This window comes from Dipodomys spectabilis, unplaced genomic scaffold (assembly GCF_019054845.1).
Source record: "Dipodomys spectabilis isolate Male_0828 unplaced genomic scaffold, ASM1905484v1 ptg000009l, whole genome shotgun sequence".
Lineage (NCBI taxonomy): Eukaryota > Metazoa > Chordata > Mammalia > Rodentia > Heteromyidae > Dipodomys > Dipodomys spectabilis.
This window is the reverse complement of record NW_024870686.1, coordinates 5,918,299-5,936,361: the sequence shown is the minus strand read 5'-3', so window position 1 is coordinate 5,936,361 and position 18,063 is coordinate 5,918,299. Positions and strand designations below refer to the sequence as shown.

Here is an 18,063-nt window from a genome sequence, read left to right as displayed (position 1 = left end):
CGACAGCGGGGCTCGGGCGCGGCGGCGGCGGCCGCGGCGGCGCGGGGGGAACCTGTCACTCCTGGCCATCGAGGCGGTGGCAGCGCTGGGGCTTTTTTCTTTTTCTTTTTCCCTGGATGCCTTGGCTTTGATGATGATGATGATTTTTCTTTTCGCCTCTCGGTGGTTCCACCCATTTCTTCCCTCCGCCTCCTCCGCCTCCTCCTCCTCCTCCTCTTCCTCCCATCAACAACTCTCCTGCTGCCCCCTCCCCCCCAATAAATAAATAAAAGGAGGAGGGTAAGGGGGAGGAGGAGGAGGAGTGCTGGGGAAAGGGGGGGGGGGTGTGCAGGCAAAAGGGAGGCAGCGCGACCGGAGCCAGGCAGAGTCCGAACCGACAGCCAAGGAGCCCGCACGCACCTCTCACACACCATGAGATGGCGACGCGCCCCGCGCCGCTCCGGGAGTACCGGCGCCGGGTCCCCGCGCCCGGGCCCCGCAGCCCGATCGCCGCCGCCGCCGCCGCCGCTGCTGCTGCTGTCGCTGCTGCTGGTGGGGAGCGCGGCCCTGGCGCCGGGCGCGGCGGCGGCGGGCGCCGAGGCGGCTCCCGCGGGGGCCTCGGTGTGCTACTCGTCCCCGCCCAGCGTGGGCTCGGTGCAGGAGCTGGCTCAGCGCGCCGCGGTGGTGATCGAGGGGAAGGTGCACCCGCCGCGGCGGCAGCAGGGGGCACTCGACAGGAAGGCGGCGGCGGCGGCGGCGGCGGCGGGCGAGGCAGGGGCGTGGGGCGGCGAGCGCCCAGCGCCAGCCGCCGGCCCCGGGGCGCAGGGACCGCCCGCCGAGGACCCGCTCCCCAGCGCCAACGGGACAGCACTCTCCTGGCCCGCGGAGCCCGCGCCCAGCGCCGGCGGCCCCGGGGACGAGAACCGGGACGAGGAGCAGGAGGAGGAGGAGGACGAGGAGGAGGAGGGGGATGAAGAAGAGGGGGCGCCCTATCTGGTGAAGGTGCACCAGGTGTGGGCGGTGAAAGCCGGGGGCTTGAAGAAAGACTCTCTGCTCACCGTGCGCCTGGGGGCCTGGGGTCACCCCGCGTTCCCCTCCTGCGGGCGGCTCAAGGAGGACAGCAGGTACATCTTCTTCATGGAGCCCCTGGCCAACGGCAGCAGCCTGGCGCCGGCCGCCTTCCGAGCATCTTTCCCCCCTCTCGAGACCGGCCGGAATCTCAAGAAGGAGGTCAGCCGGGTGCTGTGCAAGCGGTGCGGTAAGTTCTTCCGTGGCCGGGGCGCGTGGGGGGCGCGGGCTGGGCGCGGTGGCCAGCCGGGTTCCGCGGCCGCCCGGGGCGGGCAGGCGGGCAGGCGGGCGCACCCCTGCGAGTTGCGAGTGTGGGACGGGGGGATTGGGAGCGATCCTCCCCGAGGGTCCCCCCCCCCACCCCCCGACTCCAGACGGCTGGTGAAAGCCCCAAGTTTTGCTCTGGTTTGGGGCCGCCAGAAACTTTTGAATCCTTTGGGGTTTGGTTCGCTCGGTCGAGCCGCGCTGGCTTCTCGCGTGTGGATTGTTGAACTTGGCTGTGGTTTCGGAGCGGTTTGGTCGTGAGCCCCGATTTGGGGGGGCGGGACACCTTGACTTGTTCACTTTCGGGTGCAGAGTGTGGAGCTGAGGGATCCTCAGGGATTGTCTGGACCTACAAAGAAGCTGGAGGAGAGGCTAGAGGAGTAGCAGAGTTGTGTGATTTACCCTGATGTCCAACAGACAGGTGGTACCTGTGTCTGGTGGATACGAGTATGTGAGAACTAGCAAGGGGATTTTCTTTTTGTTTCTTTTTTCTTTTCGCCACATCATCTTGAGACTTTGTCTCCCCCCCCCCCACACACACACAATATTTTGGTTTGAAGCGTGTTTTGGCACGCCAGTGAAAACAGATGCACATAAATTGCGGAGCTTTGCATGGAGCCCCTCCGAAGAATTTCAGAAGTCCTCCTCCCACCCAGACCCTTTTCCTAAAACGTCGTCTTCACAGGTCTGCGTTGTATTATGACAGCTTTGAGAAATGAGCTGATAATCCAATTTTATTTCTGAGGTAGTATTGTGTTTACGCCATTCATAAAATAATTTCGAGGATCCGAAGATCTGTATCATTTCCTGATTACCACATGACCACCAACACACAGCAACCTTTCTTCTCAAACTGTAAATTAACATGATTACACACTGCACATTCTCACATGCAGCATCCCTGTCCCTTGGTTTTGTATATATCTATCTAGTGGATGCTTAGAATTTTCACCAAACTCAGCTTCTGCCTGGGATGCAAAGTGTGTTCTTTATTTTTTTCTTTTTTTAAGTAGTGTGTTCTTTAAAATGTGGATTTTATTTCAATGTGGATTTTTTTATTTCAATGTGGATTTTATTCAATAATTTGGAAATTATTTCAATGTCTGGGTGCTGTTTGTGGCGTTTGTGTCCTGCAGCGAACTAATAGCTAATGATTTGGTTCTGCTGACAGGAAAGAGTCTTTTCACCCATCATTCCCTTATGTTATCAATCTAGTTGGTGCACCAGAGAGAGACCTGTGAAGGTTGCACCGTGCTGTGGACAGAAGCTGAAGGAAGCTGAGTGACGTTGGGATTCCCTGAGACTGGCTGATAGATGTCACTGTGAAACCTGGGAAATGCTCTGCTGGGAGTTGTCTGACTAGGGGACCTGAAGGCTCCACACCATTGTACTGCAGCTTATGTCAGTCAGTTAAAGAATCTCATACCAAACCTTTAAGCTGTGCCAGAGTCTGGGTTTCACATATTTTAGCATCCATAATTCAGGAAGGATTATGACTCCACCATTTGAGGTCTGAATCTCTACAGGGTGGAAAGTTAATATAAAAGGATTGCAGTTAACATTGGAGATGCTTCGCTGGGTTAGCAAGGGAGTTAGTTATGCCTTTTTGCTAGAAACAAATGTCAAACTTCAGGGGTAAAGTTCTTGTAAGCATATAGAGGATGCTTGGACGTGGAAAATCTATGTTGCCTGTAGGCTTTATATTCTAAAGGGAAAAAGCTTTTTTGGAGTTAGTTTTTGCCCTTTTATTTGCCAAAGGAAACATACAATTGTAAATCGATGATTTTTAAGCTGAATTGGAAACCTCTGTGCAAATAATTGAGTAAGAAATCATGAAGTTACTACACTGGGCTTGTGTACTCATCCTGGGTATTCAGTGTTTTAGTGCTATGTAATTTAAAGTAGGCTATCACTTAACACCTCAATGAATAGCTTAGCTAAGAACTAAGGGAAATTAGGCTACAAGTTTCTCTTGTCCTTTTACCTATCTAGTAGTTATTTCAATATTTGAGGAGACATGGGTATGATAGTCTAAGCTATTTTTTTTTTCAGTGTAAACTCAGTAAATCCATACTTGGAATAGTGAATGTAAAAATGTGTGAAGGATGGCTCCTTGACAACTTGGGAATTAGCCTGGTTGTGTGGTCTCATTTAATGGTGTCGTTCAGAACCTACCAGGCAACAGAATGCAGGTAAGCAGGAAACAGAGAAAGAACACCCGATTTGTCCCAGGCTAGCTACTGCTGTGTGTGCTTCCAGTTGGATTCAGAAAGGACATTGGAGCAGAGGTTCCTTACCTAATGGTTTGAAGCTGCCCTCAGGGTGTGACAATTGTGTGCAGGCTTGACATAATTCCAGGTGGAGAAGTCATAGAGCAAAGTCATTTGGTGATAACATACCCAGAGGAATGGTTTCTATATCTCATGTTCTCTGCTGCAGTGCTGTTCCCTACAAGTGGCTTACTAGTATAGAAACTACACGTGCAACAGATTAGCCTTAGGCTTGAGCTCATAGAAAAACTTCTCTGACAACCTCCCTCCCCACCATCTCATGCAACTTCTGGAGTAGTGTCTGTATATATACATAAAAAAACTTTTGAAAAATGGACCTTTTAAAACAAAAACTATTGATGTGTTTAAGGAAGACAGGATGGAATTTTATAGCTTTAAAAAATATATAGTTGAAGTGTGAATAAATTATACCTCATTCCAGTGTTTAAATTCTTCCCAGTCTTTGCCTTTTCTTTTGCTCATTGAACAACCTAAGACATATTCCTAGGTTTATGTGAACATAAACCTAGAGGAAAAAATACTTTGCTTTTCAGTTAAAGTTCTGTTATTCAGACGAGTCATGGTGTGATTCATCACACTTTTATTTGTCAAGGTTCTGTGGTAGTACTAGGCAGAAACCGAATTCAAAAAAGGAGATGTTGAATTGGGCCAACAGTAGGCAAGGCCAGATTTGTGCATAAATTATGCTCTTACAAGCCAGTGTAAATAGTCTGCCTACCATTTGCTATCAGGATGAAAATGTATATCTATATTTGTATCTATATAGACATACTGATATCTATGTAGATATATATATATATATATATATATATATATATATATATATATATAATGTCTACCAAGCATTTATAATAAATGGTACTTGGTCTTCCTAAAGCCTCAATCACAGTTGACCTTATAGTGTTAACCAATATGAAAAAAAAAACACATTGCAGCAGAGATTTGTTAGTCAGTGTTGAAGAAAATTATTCTTAATAAAAGCCATACTAAGGAAGTAGCAGTAGAAACAGTTATAACTTCACTGCCTGTATTTCATGAATACACATGTAGATTTAATTTCCCAGGCACTTGTGGATGTTTGCTTTAAGCCGTGTAAATCTTGCTTGTCAAAAAATCTGAACTGGACTTAACTTACTTGTGTCAAGGAAAGAAACTATGTATGTATTTATTGATGCTTACATTAAAAAAATAAAACCAAGATAGGGCATTTGGGAAAAGAACTCTTTAGGACGAAAATATTTTCAGAAGTGAATTTAAATATTTAAGCTAGATTTTTTTTTATAAGCACTAGGGGATAATTCTCATCAGTCGTGGGAGATCTATAAATCCTCTGAATCTAGGGAAAGTTTTACCATATGTCTTAATGAATTAGCTAAGACTGGGAGGTTTAAATAACCCTGAGGATCAAAACAATAAGCTCTGCTTCCCCTGGCCTGTATATTTATAGCAAATGGGAGCAAAAGACGTGATTGGGCAGGTTATTGCCCTTGTCAAATATAATCTATTCATTGTTCAGGAAATCTCCCTTGCTTCAATACTCATTTTCTTCCTGTTATTTTTTCTTAATTATAAGCACAACATATTTTAAAACCTATTTTTACATTCAGCAACAATTTATTAACTGTCAAATGCCCAGAGACCTTCAAATGAGCACCTGCTCTTAGTACTTAGAAATTCTTAGCTTTTTATCGTTTGTTTTTTCATAGACTTAAATGATATGGAGAAACAAACCTCTCTTTAGATAGTTCTTACAGAATGGGTATTTAGATTAGCTTTATATAAATGAATGATAATAAAAACAAGAGGTGTGCAATTAAAGTTCCTACTGAGTCAAAAAATTTGTTATAAAAATGTATGTCATGACTTGGTCAAAGTTTTTGTAGGAAAGCAAAAACAAATTTCTAATGTTCTTCCCTCTGAGTAAAAGAAATAGACATTGTGGAGAGTTTTCAGACCAAATGCAAATGCTGTGCATGGGTATAGTATCCTGTGCTCTTATATGATTATGAAGTTAAAGTTACAATTAAAGCAACATGATGAAAGAATGTACGCCTTAGTTAGTGTGCCCCCGTTTCCAGGCCCCCCCCAAACCATCCACTTCATAATACTTGGACAGCTGCTTAGTGATGAGTCTTGTTTAAGTGTAACATTGGATTAGTTGAGATTATATAGAATCCTGATGAGTGTCACTAGGCACTTCTTGATTGCTCCTGTTGAGAGGGTGTGTTTCATGTTGCCTAAACTGTTCAGTGCTGCAATGAACTCTGGCAAACCTGCTGCCAAGGCTTCTTCTCTTAATTTCCATCCCCAAATGATGATCTGCACAGGTTGATGTACATAAAAGAAAGCAGTGAAGTTCTGAGATAAAAATGGGCTGATTAGTCCCCGCTTGGCACAGATCCAATTGTTTGGATCTCCCCCTCAATATTGCTTAGTCTTGCAGACAGCCTAGAGAGAGAGAGAGAAAGATGTAAGTGGTAATTTACATTATTTTTGATCTTCCTTAAGAGAACTAGGAAATTTTTCCCTATGGGAAATAGTTTCCTAGGAAACAGATTCCTAACCTTGATTCACCCCTTTTGGATCTAGTAAAATTTATACCTAATGTTTTATAATATCTAACATAAAAACAAAAAGAAGAAATTTATTCACAGCTTGGATAGACCATGGACAAGTGTCCTGGTACCCACAGGGTCTTGATGCAAGCTTCCTGTGTGCTCTCTGCATCTTTACTCCTCTTATACAAACACTACAAGGGAAGCCAAAGGTAAATAGCGGGCCATGAATGGATCTTGGTTTGTGAGTAGAGGCTTGCTGTTCTTTATCATATTGACAATCCTTCTTTGACATCTTGGAATTTAGCTGCTTGGGTGCACATATGTTGGAAAGTAGCGGTCTGAGATCACAAGGCTACAAATACAAATGGTCTTTCCGTTTGCTCCTTGTCCATTCCAGTGAGGACACAGAAGGAGAGCCACATTGCATCTCTAGTTCAGAGACTTTTCCCCAAAGCCCAGGGCTCTGCCTTTGGATGCCTGCCCTGGAGTGCTGGGAACTGGAAGCAAACAGCTCAGAGTGCTGCAGATTCTGGAGCTGTTGGCTAGATTTAGGAGGTCATGATGGGCTGAGAGAATGTAGAAGAGGAAATTGTTGAGTTTTTGTTTTTTTCTTCCTTTGCTCTGCTGCATCAGAATACATGAACCAAACTGAGCCCAGCACATGGGAACAGCATGAGGGAACCTGCCTGACGTGATCATAGAGTCTTAGCTGTGGGTAGAGTGGGGATGCTAAGAGATAGGAAGCCCCATTTACTTTGCTAAATTTAGGAAGCACTCAGATGCATGTGTCCAAAATGGAAATTGTCCCTAATCTGGAAGTTATCATTATCAATGGAAGATATAGAAGAAAACAGTCAAAGAAAACCAGGTTTTCTCCTTGAATGACTGTTCAGGATATATATGTATATATATATGTATATATATACATATATATATATACAAATTCAGTGAACAGTCTCACATATATACATATATATATAGCCTTTTTTGAGAGATTATAGTTTGGGTTTTGTGTGTAAATACAATACCCACTAACAATTAAATGACAAATGCCTGGAGCACCCTAGGTGGTTATACAGGTGGCAATCACGGATCTAGGCAAAATTTAGAAAGAAATACATTCTTCTGATTCCTTCTCTTTAGGTGACTAGTTTGGGGAGATGGGTAGGAAGGAAGTAGCATATATAGCCCTCTGAGACATTCTTGCCTTCTCTTACTGCCAGTCTCGATTGACTTTTGGCCTTCAGAAAAAGGTTATAGAATTTTCCCCAAGTTCTTTCTCCTGAGAAGAACTTTGAACAGTTTTTGGAACAATATTTATTCTATGTAGTTTACAGCCCAGTGTGGTAAATGCTTGAAGATACACAGCAATCTTGAATAGTCAAGAAATCCCTCCTGTTTGGAACAGATCTATTCCCAAGTCTTCTCAGCTCCTCTTGGGTTCTTGACCCCAGTGTTCGTAAATGCTACATTTTCCTTGGGTTATTGAGTGTCACCACCAGCACTGTGAGACATGCTGATATTGCGTTCTATTGAACGGAAGGTGGAAAGGCACTGCTTGTAATCCCTAAAAGCTATAAATATTTTAGGTGAGTTAATTTTTGCTTTTCTTTTCTTTTTGTTGTCATTTAAAAACATGTCAGTTTTGGATTCCACAACAGATAGAAGAGCCTTTGGGCTCTGGTGAATAATGAGGTCCTTTTCCTTCTCTCTCAGCTGGCCCTGGAGGCTCCCTGGAAGATGAGGGCCTCCTATCTGGAGAGTGACAGACACAGGAGCCATATTCCCCATTCCTCCTTGGGGAGCCTCCTGACTGTTCCTGGACAGGACTTGGTGACATGGTGGCTTTCTACCCAGGAGGAAATGGAAGGCTGTGTTTGGGTTTCATAGAATTTGTCATTAGATTTTGCCCCTTGGAGGAGATTCTGGCAGTTTAGGACCCTGTGGTGACTGCCAGGACAGAGTGGTTTGGCCCAGAGTGTGTTCATTGCCCTGTCATGGCACACCAGGGGCACAGCACTAGTGAGACTCAGGCCCTCTTCTTTGCAACCTGAGACACCTCTGGGATCAATGCATCTTTCCTACATTATCTTCCTCTTAAATGCTAGCAATCCTCTCCTCTCCTCTCCTCTCTTCTCCTTTCCTCTTTCTTCCCCTCCCCTCCCCCTCTAGTCCCCTTGCCTCCAGTCCCCTCTCCTCTTTCTTCTCTCCCCTCCCTCTTCCTCTCCACTCCTCTTCCCTCCCCTCACTTCTCCCCTTTCTTCTCTCCCTATTCTTCTCTTCTCCACTGCCTCTTCCTCTCCCCTCCTCTTCCATTCCTCTTCCTTCCTTTATTCTCCCTTCACTCCCCCTTCCCCTTCCTCCTCCTCCCCTCCCCTCTTCTCTTTTTCCCTCCTTTCCTCTCCCTGCCCTTCTTCTCTCCCCTCCTCTCCTCTCTCCTTGTTCTTCCTCCCACCCCTTCCCTACTCTTCCTCCTCCTCTCCCCTTCCCTAGTCTATCCTTCCCTCCTTCTTCTCTTCCATTTTTCCTTCATTCTTTCATTTCTTCCCTCTCTCCTTTACTTTCTTCCTTCGCTCCCTTTCTTTTTGTTTCTGAGACAGGTTCTTGTTATGTAGTCCAGGCTGGCTTGGAGCTATAGTCCTCCAGCCTCAGCTTTCTGAGTGCTGGGGTTACAGGTCCGTACAGGCATATGCCTGGCGAAGCTTTGTATCAATACAGTGGGAATTTTATGCAAAAGCTCTAGTATTTGGAATATACTTTTATTCTAGCCAGGAGTCATTTGTAACTTGTGAAAATAAAACATTTACCATTTAAACTAATTTTAGGTGTGCAGTTCATTGGCATCAGATGTTCTTTTTGTTGTGTAACCATCACCACAATCCATCTCTAGAACCTTTTCACCTCCCAAAATAAAATTCTAACTCCCCATCCCCTTTTCCCTCTCTGGCAACATCAAGTCTGGTTCCTGTCTCTATGACTAAGAATACTGCAGGTATGTTGTCTAGGTGGAATTGTACAGTATTTGTTCTTTTGAGACCTGCTTATTTCATTGAGAATAGACTCCTTAGTGTTCATCAGATTTTTCTCCTTTTTATAAGCTGAGTAGCATTCTGTTACATGTATATACCGTATCTTGTTTATCCATGCATTCTCTCATAGACATAAGGTTACTTCTACCTTTTGGCTATTGTGAACAATGATGCTGTAAACATAGATATGTCTATATATCTATTTATACATATATATATATAATAAAGGAGGACACATTTTAAAAAGCAATGAGAAGTTTACAGAATAAACTTAGAAGTCTTTAATATGATTATATCATATTTATTATTTATTTGTGTTTGTGTTTTTTATTTTTATGCCAGCACTGAGGCTTGACCTCAGGCCTCACACTCTTGATTAGCTGGAGTTCAGTAGTTTAGTAGTTTGGTTAGTTGGAGATAAATGCCTCATAGACTTTCCTTCCCTGGTTGGCTTCCAGCCATGGTCTTCATATCTCAGTCTCCTGAATAGCTAGGATTACAGAAGTAAGCCATTGGTACTGGGCTATTTGTTATTTATAGTAGTATCAATGTCGTTCAGAAAGGTACCCACTCAGAACAGTATCAGAATCTTTCAGTGGATGCCTTTTATTTAATACTTTTCTCCCATTTTTCTCCTTAATTTCCTTGTCTGTATGCTTCTCAGTTCTCCAGTTTCCTTCTATCAGTTACTGCACTGTGTTCTGTGTCCGGTTGCCACTCTGCTGTTAACTTACCAAACGATTCCCTGGCATCACCATAACGGAGTACAGATCCTGACCCTCAGGGTCTTCCTCAGGGCAAGCTGAGCCTCGTCTTTTTAAAAATTATGTATGGAAACATGCTAGTCTAGTCCAGCTGAGCCGCTATGCGGGCAAGCCATGTGCTTTCCTAGCCCTCTTAGTCTTACTTAGGCCAGGCCCTTTGAGGGGCAGCTCAAAGCCTACTGTTTCCATGCTTTTCCCAGTCATGACTCCCACTAGCAAGGCTCTCCCTAGTCTTTGAGTGCAGAAAGTCTCTTTACAACAGACTTAAAGGTGGCACTATTGCAGATTTCCTTCATGTCATCTTGTGCTTTTCGCAGCTTATATATTTTTAAACTTTGCTCTGTGATGTGTGTCTTACCTCCTCCAGAAGGCCACACCATTCCTGTGGGCAGATTCCTGCCAGCAGCATCTTCAACGTATTCACAAGTGAGAAATGTTGTAGCCTGGGAGTCAGGAGAATCTTTCCACTGCCCATTTTGTAACTCAGTGAAGATTAGGAGTTAGAGTTTTTATTTACCAGCATCCTAATGTATAAAACAAGAAAGCTGAATGAAGATGCTTTTCTAGGTTGATACAAACCATCTTTAGTCCTTATCTCAGAAATGCCTCCCGCATAGAACCACTTTTGCTCCTGGACCAAAGCTTTTCTTTTCTTTTCCTTAAAATTAAATATATATATATATATATATATATATATATATATATATATATACTTATTTATTGTAAAGATACGTACAGAAGGGTTACAGTTACATGAGTACATTTCCTATCGAGCATTGTTAACGCCTCCTTTGTTTTTCCCCTACCATCCCTTCCCTCTCTACCTCCTTCTTCTCCCCACCCCCGAAGTTGTAACCAAAGCTTTTTGCTTCCTTCTCTTTCTTCTTTTTGTTCTAAGGCACATACAATTGGAAAAACAACTGTAGAACTTTCAGGCCATCTGAGAGAGAGGAGAAAGACAGCTGGAAGTGAGGAAAGCCCTACCAAATCCTTGGACCTGCATTGTGACATTTTGTTAAACTGTCTGAAATACTAACAGTTATTTCTGTGAACCAGCTTTGTCTTTTCAAAAAGCAAAGACAACCATTTCTGCAAGGTTGTTTTTGAAGTGATAAAGCATGATAAATAGATTAATCCACAACCGTAAGAACAAGGTTGAACAAGAAACATCAGTCACTTTGTTTGAACACCATAAACATGGCACTAGTTTTGGTTTTAAATGTGCCGATCGCTTGTGGCTCTCCCATGTATAGCTCAAGTTCAGATCCTTTTCAGGGACTGATATCCACATAGCCAGCTTCTAATCAGGTATCCTAGATGTCTACCACACCTCAGTTTAAACATAGTAAGCAGCACTTCATCACCCCTGCACATTGAGATACTAATAAGAGAACTGTGACTACTGTCATAATCTCTATTATTCCCTGTGGCTTGTCTGATCAACATTTATTCTGTGCCAGATAGAGTAGGAGGTGCCCATATAAATTCACTTAACCCCTCACCTTCAGATAACATTAGCATTTTCTCAGTTATCCTAATCCTCATAACTCTCTTTTAGCTTCTTATTAGTTTGATGGATAGATCCATTAATTCCATCTCCTTAACAAACCTCAGATTCTCCTCTCTTCTCTAACTCTTGTTTCTGCAATAGCTGTTATTACTGTAACTATAACATCCTTCTGTTTTTGCCTATGGATTTTTTTGCCCCTGTCTTATCACTAGATCCATCTTTCTACAAAATAAAAAATCACAGTATGCCCTTATTTAAAGCTCTTGAGGTGATATCAGGATAAATTCTGTTCTTAGGATATGGGAAAAACCTTTCACTTTTTGCTCAAGTGATCCAATCCAGTTCCTTCCTCTACCTGGAATCTTGCTGTATACCACTGAAATTGCTCTGCATGTACAGGTGACTGTAGATCTCTATGTACTGTGTATCTCAGAATGCTCTGCTTCTCTATCTACCTTTTGAGCATTTTACTACCCAACATTCCAGACTGACTGTGTCCTTTCATGGGAGAATGGTTAAATAAGATTGCATAATTATTAAATGGATTATTCTGTACTCTGCAAAAATTTTGTTACAGGCCACACACCGGTTTTGCACACCTGTACTTTCAGCTACTCAGGAACCAGAGATCTGGAGGAACAAAGGTTAAAGGCAGCTCAGACAGAAAAGTCCACTAGACTTCATCTCCAATCAACCAGCAAGGAGTTGGATTGGAGGTGTGGCTCAGGTGGTAGAGTGCCAACCATGAGCAAGAAAGCTGATGGAGGGCACCAGGTTCTGAGTTCAAGCCTCAGTAACTAACATTGGGTTGTAGAAGAAATTTGATTAAAATAATTTCCCATAGTATATTTAACATAATATATATGTGATGTGTCTCTCTCTCTCTCTCTCTCTCTCTCTCTCTCTCTCTCTCTCTCTCTCTCTCCCTCTCTCTCTCTCCACCTATTTTTTTAAATTTAATTTTATTTTATTTGAGAACATACTGTACAGAGAGAGGGGTTACAATTACATGGGCAGGATAACGCATACATTTCTTACCAAGCATTGCAGCCTCCTCCTTTGTTTACCCTTCACCTCCCTTCCCAGCCTCCCCCCTCCCCCCCCACCCAATCATACCCCCCCCCCCCCCCACACACACACACTGACATTGTAAAGCTGGTTTTGACATGACATTTTGTACTTCTCATTGTTGCAACAGGTCCACCTGAATCCTTAAACGACTTGTTTGTCCCCATCTCCTCCACATGTTATATTGACATCAAATATAGTGAAAGTGGGGGTTACACTGTGGGGGAGGGACACACAAAGCAACAAAGAAATAATCTTATAAATGCGTTAGAAACACATGCATGAAAAAAACGAAAACATTAAAATACATATTTAAGGGTTCGTTTTCCTAACATCACATTATCTGACCTTTTCCGCTTGACTCATACCTATACTAGATATTGCAAATAAGGGAAACCATGGGACCTATGTTTCTTTGGGCCTGGCTTACTTCACTTAATATAATTTTTTCCAAGCCTTTCCATTTCCTGACAAATGGGGAAATGTCATTCCTTCTGATGGAGGCATAGAATTCCATTGTGTATATATACCACATTTTCTTGATCCATTCATCTACTGAGGGGCATCTGGGTTGGTTCCATATCTTAGCTATAGTAAATAATGCTGCAATAAACATAGTTGTGCTGGTAGCTTTAGTGTGGTCTTTTTTGTAAACATTAGGGTAAATGCCCAAAAGTGGGATTGCTGGGTCATAGGGGAGTTCTATGTGAAGTCTTTTGAGGAACCTCCATACTGCTTTCCAAAGTCTCCACCTATTTTTATATTAATAGCTCTCTAATTGATGTAGCTATTAGCCAAAAGAGAAGAAAGTTAGAGCTCCATATGACAATATGTTAACCTTGGTACTGGGATCATTAATGTTGGATATTTGGCATTTTCCTTTTTTTCAATTTGTATTTTCTAAAGTTTCTGTAGGGAAAGTGCATTAATTTTTAACAAGGAAAAGTAGTTAATGTTAGTTTTAGTATGATTTCTGATGTGTGGCAAAAACTGTGTCCTATTTTGTTTTTGCTTTATAATGTTTCCTATTCCCTAATAAATGTCTTAGAGAAGATAGGGTAGCCTCAATAAAGTGGATAATCTGAAATATGCACAACCCCAAAGCAATAGTTTATTTATGTCCAGTGAGTGGACAGAACACAAGACATTCTTTTTTAAATTTAATTTTATTGTCAAGGTGAGGTATAGAGGGGTTACAGTTACATATATAAGGTAATAGTACATTCCTTGTCAAACATTGTTACCTTCTCCCTTGTCTTTCTCCCACTTTCCTTCTTCTCCAATCCTCCCCCTCCAAGTTATAAAGATAATTTACAACATGTTGTCTTGTGAGTATTGCTGTTGCATTGGTTTACCCTTTGTCCTTTGTCTCACCATTTTGTTATTCCCCTTCCCATCCCTAATTCAGATAAATGTATATAAAATACACAGGGTACCAAAATCAAATACAGTGACAACAAGGGATAAACCATAGGGGAAAAAAAAGAAGAAACACAAGAAAAAAGAAGTAACTTCACATAGTACATGACCAGAAATGTGCTCATTAACTTACTTATATAGCAGCAACCCTTCTATATATCACCTTAACAATAATAAAAAAAATCCTCTGAGTTTCTGAAAAAAAATAAAACAAACAACAACAACAAAAACCTTTTTTCCCTCCTATCTTGGAGTTCATTTCACTTAGCATCATCTTATATGGTCATATGTACATAGCTATTGAGTTATGGTGATCCTATTCTATGACTATCCTAATATCAAATGAAGTAAGCCAGACCCAAAGAAACATAGACTCCATGGTTTCCCTAATTTTTAATAAGATATTCTTATCTTTCCTTTTCTCTACGACCTTTGTAACCCCTAGGACAGAGGGAGAATGCACTTTTGGCCAGATTCTTAATGTGTAAAGGTGTTGTTCCAATTTATGTTGGTCATTTCTTTGATGGCATACCTCGCTTCTGAAAAGTAGACACATTTGTTTTCTGCTGCCTCAGTATAGTGGGAGAGCCCCACAGCTACACGCAGAACAGAACATAAAATGCATCTATGTTTATTGTGGATAAATAGCACATTAACTACACTCTTCCTTACACTTAACATTTTATGGGTGAGTTTTGCAATACATCTTTAAGGTTGAGTGCTCACTACGTCTGGTTTCATTTAATATCTTTGAAAATGTGGAGGGTCAGGTCACACTGGCTACGTCTTTCACCGGTATGTGAGGATGCTTTTTATAGCTCCATGTTTAACAAATCATTTTGATGTAGGGACTGTGGAGAAAAATACTCTTAGACTTTATCACTGTTGACTTAATTTAGTTTCATGATATACGTTGTTTTTTCTGAGTGGGATAAATTAAAAAGTGGCTGATAAAGCTGCCTATAAAAGCAAAATTGTTAAGTTAAACCTGCCCAGTGTATTAAATGTATTGATGAGTTGTTCCCTATTTTTAATCACTTTTATTAAACTCTCCAGTAGCTTTATTTCCAGTGTGAAATAACTGCCATTATGTAGTCAGTAATATTTCTCTTTAAAATACTATTGAAAAGTCCATGAAAATGATTCAGAAACCAATCTCCACCTACTTTCTGTTAGTAGAAATTGTGAGTGATTTGATGATTAGTTGGGTACAACCCTAGAGAAAAGTAGCTAATGGGTAACAGGTAAATAGAGATAGTTAGTACTTTTGAAGCTGTATAAAAGAATCTGTCTTTTGTACATCAAGGTACTTACATATTCAGTGTCAAGGACAATTGTGTATTTGTGTGATCTTGTGTGATCTTATCACAAGTGTTTGTAGGTCATATCTTTGTAAGACTCTTTGAGTTATGGACTAAAGAGCAGCTTACAGCATTTTCTTTCCTCCCTCTCCCTTCCCCCCTCTTTCTCCCTCCCTCCCTCCATCCCTCTTCCCTCTCTCTCCTTCCCTCCCCCCTCTCTCTTTCTTTCTTTTCTTTCCTTCCTTCCTTCCTTCCTTCCTTCCTTCCTTCCTTCCTTCCTTCCTTCCTTCCTTCCTTCCTTCCTTCCTTCCTTTCTTTCTTTCTTTCTTTCTTTCTTTCTTTCTTTCTTTCTCTCTTCCTTTCTCTCTTTCCTTCCTTCTTTCTTTCCTTCTTTCCTTCTTTTGTTGGTTTTGGGGCTTGAACTCTGGACCTGGGTACTGCCCCTGAGGTCTTCAGCTCAAGCTAGTGCTTTACCATTTGACTCACAGTGCCACCTCTGGTTTTCTGGAGGTTAATTAGAGATAAGAGTCTCACAGACTTTCCTGCTCAGGCTGGCTTTGAACCACGATCCTTAGATCTCAGCCTCCTGAGTAGCTAGGATTACAGGCCTGAGCCACTGGTCCCAGCTGCTTAAAGCATTTTCTTACCTAAGGGACATATCTGTTTATTAAAATATCACAATTTCTCACTAACTTACCCTTCATCTTATTTCAATAATTTTATGTGCCCTCTAAATCCCATTTCTTTCCTCTGAGATGTAGGCATTATTTAAGAAATTGTAAGAATCATCAGATTGCTAAACAAATATTAGTAATACAAAAGGAGAAACAGAGAAGTGACTTGTTAATTTACTTAGTCAACAAATATTTACTGGGCCTCTATTATAGATAGGCTGATTTCTGGGATGACAACGATGAAGAGATTAGACATGGCCTACTCTGAACTAATATGTAGAAAGACAAAAGTTACACAGAGAATAGTAGCACATCTAATCACAAACGTACGGTGCTTCATTAGAAAAACATTTAGGGATAACAGAAGAGTGTATCTTGGTAAATCTGAAGATGACAGGAAGCTCTCCTTGAGCAGGAGGCATTTTTGATCGGGCAAGGAGGAGGCATTTCTGGTAGGATAGAGAGGACGAAGAGAGGGCACATAAGTCTCTAAGTGGGGTGAAGAATAAGTAGCAGGGAGGAGAGTATCTGCAAAAGGAGAAAAGAATGAGGTTTAGAAGAGGGAGGGAAAAGTGAGACCATTGTGGATTTTTTGGTTTCTAGACTTTGTCCGAGCATGAGACAGCACTTCTATGTCTAAGCACAGAAGTTACAAGATTTCCATTTTACAAACATCACAGCTGGTTGCCCTGTGGACAGTGGACAAGAAGGGAGGGAGTTAGAGCGTATGTGAGGAACTCAGTGGGGCTCAGTGCCACTGCACATGGGCCAAGCCAGGATGAGAGCACGAAGATGAGGAGAAGCCAAAAGATCTGAGACTACTTTGACCCTGACTTGAAAACTAACCAGTGCCTCTGTAGTTGGGACTAGGAGAATACAATACAATATCTCCTACCATATCACCTATTTGCGAAGTCACTTATCAATCTAATTTAAAAGAATATTCAAGTTAAAGAGTCTTTGCAACCTGTCTTGGGTTGACACAGGAGTTGCCTTTATCTGAAGCTAGGACGGAGCATTTTAATGAACAGGAAAAATTCAGAGTTATTCTGACAGCAACTGAATGTATTGTTTCCTGTCTGTCTATATGAAACCTTTTATTGCCTGGTAAGCTGCTGAACTGATGCATTCATAGCTACTATTTGCATAAGGAGCTGAAACCATCATGGGAGGAATGATTTTAGAGTTGCTGCTTGCACTTGTTTCCTTTCTGTGTGATCATGCTTTCATGAAAAGTTATTTTTACATTGGTTTTCCTAATTTCAATACCTGAAAGGAAATGGGGGAGAGGCTAAAACAGAGAAGCCAGAGATGTGTGTATATATTTTTTAACATCAGATGTTGTGATCTTGCAAAGATGAATGGTTTGCAAAATGCGCTGCATGTTCGAATATGCATATTCCTAGGCTGGACTCTTGGAGATAATCATCTTTTGGTCCAGGAGTTGTTCAGAGAAGCTGCATTTTGCAGCTGCATGCTCCAGGTGAATTTGGTATAGGCTTAAGTGTAAGAGCTGTTGGATTCTAGGTGTTTTTCCCCCAACCAATAAAGTTGAAGATTCTCTGTAAAAGAATCTGAAAATGGGGAAGAAAAGGAGACTTAGAATTTGCTGAGTTTCTATTACAGGCAGAACTTTTTTTTTTTTTTTTTTAACATATTTTACCTCATTTATTCCTTAATACCATTTTATAAAGTATATCATTTTATTCTAGTTTCAACCCAAGATTCAAAAGGTTTACAGAACTTTAAAGGTCATTCAGCTGCTGGGAGGCAGAACCTTTATTTGCATTCAGGTCATTTGATCTGCTCTGGTAGAATCATGGCTTTTAGAACAATGTCGTTAGTCTGCTAGAATTCTGGTCCTGCCATCCAGGTGAAGTCATTTTGCCTCTCTATGGTAGTGTATCCATTGCCATAGACAGACTTCCCTTTTGATGTTTGAAAGAGTGTACAGGGGGGTGCTTGAGTGGAGGAGGACTGAATTATGTTCTGGGAGTCAAATGCCCTTGGACCAACCTATGTCTGCAACAGTCTACAGTGAACATGTATGATTGTGGCCAAAGTTGGCCTTGTGTCTCTCAAGGTCTGTGAGAACAAGTTTGTTTTCAGAATAAGAAAACCATACATGTAGCACCCGA

At 42.0% G+C, this 18,063-nt stretch overlaps 1 protein-coding gene across 2 annotated transcripts in view; it reads left to right on the top strand.

Moving 5' to 3' along the window:
* The first annotated feature begins 411 nt into the window (after nucleotides 1-411).
* The window catches only part of Nrg1 (neuregulin 1), a 1,054,999-nt gene continuing 1,037,347 nt past the window's right edge, over nucleotides 412-18,063 (top strand). For both annotated transcript variants that reach the window (XM_042701124.1, XM_042701138.1), the window contains exon 1: nucleotides 412-1,237. In XM_042701124.1, coding sequence (XP_042557058.1) covers nucleotides 412-1,237 — 826 coding nt within the window. The remainder of the gene's footprint in view (nucleotides 1,238-18,063) is intronic.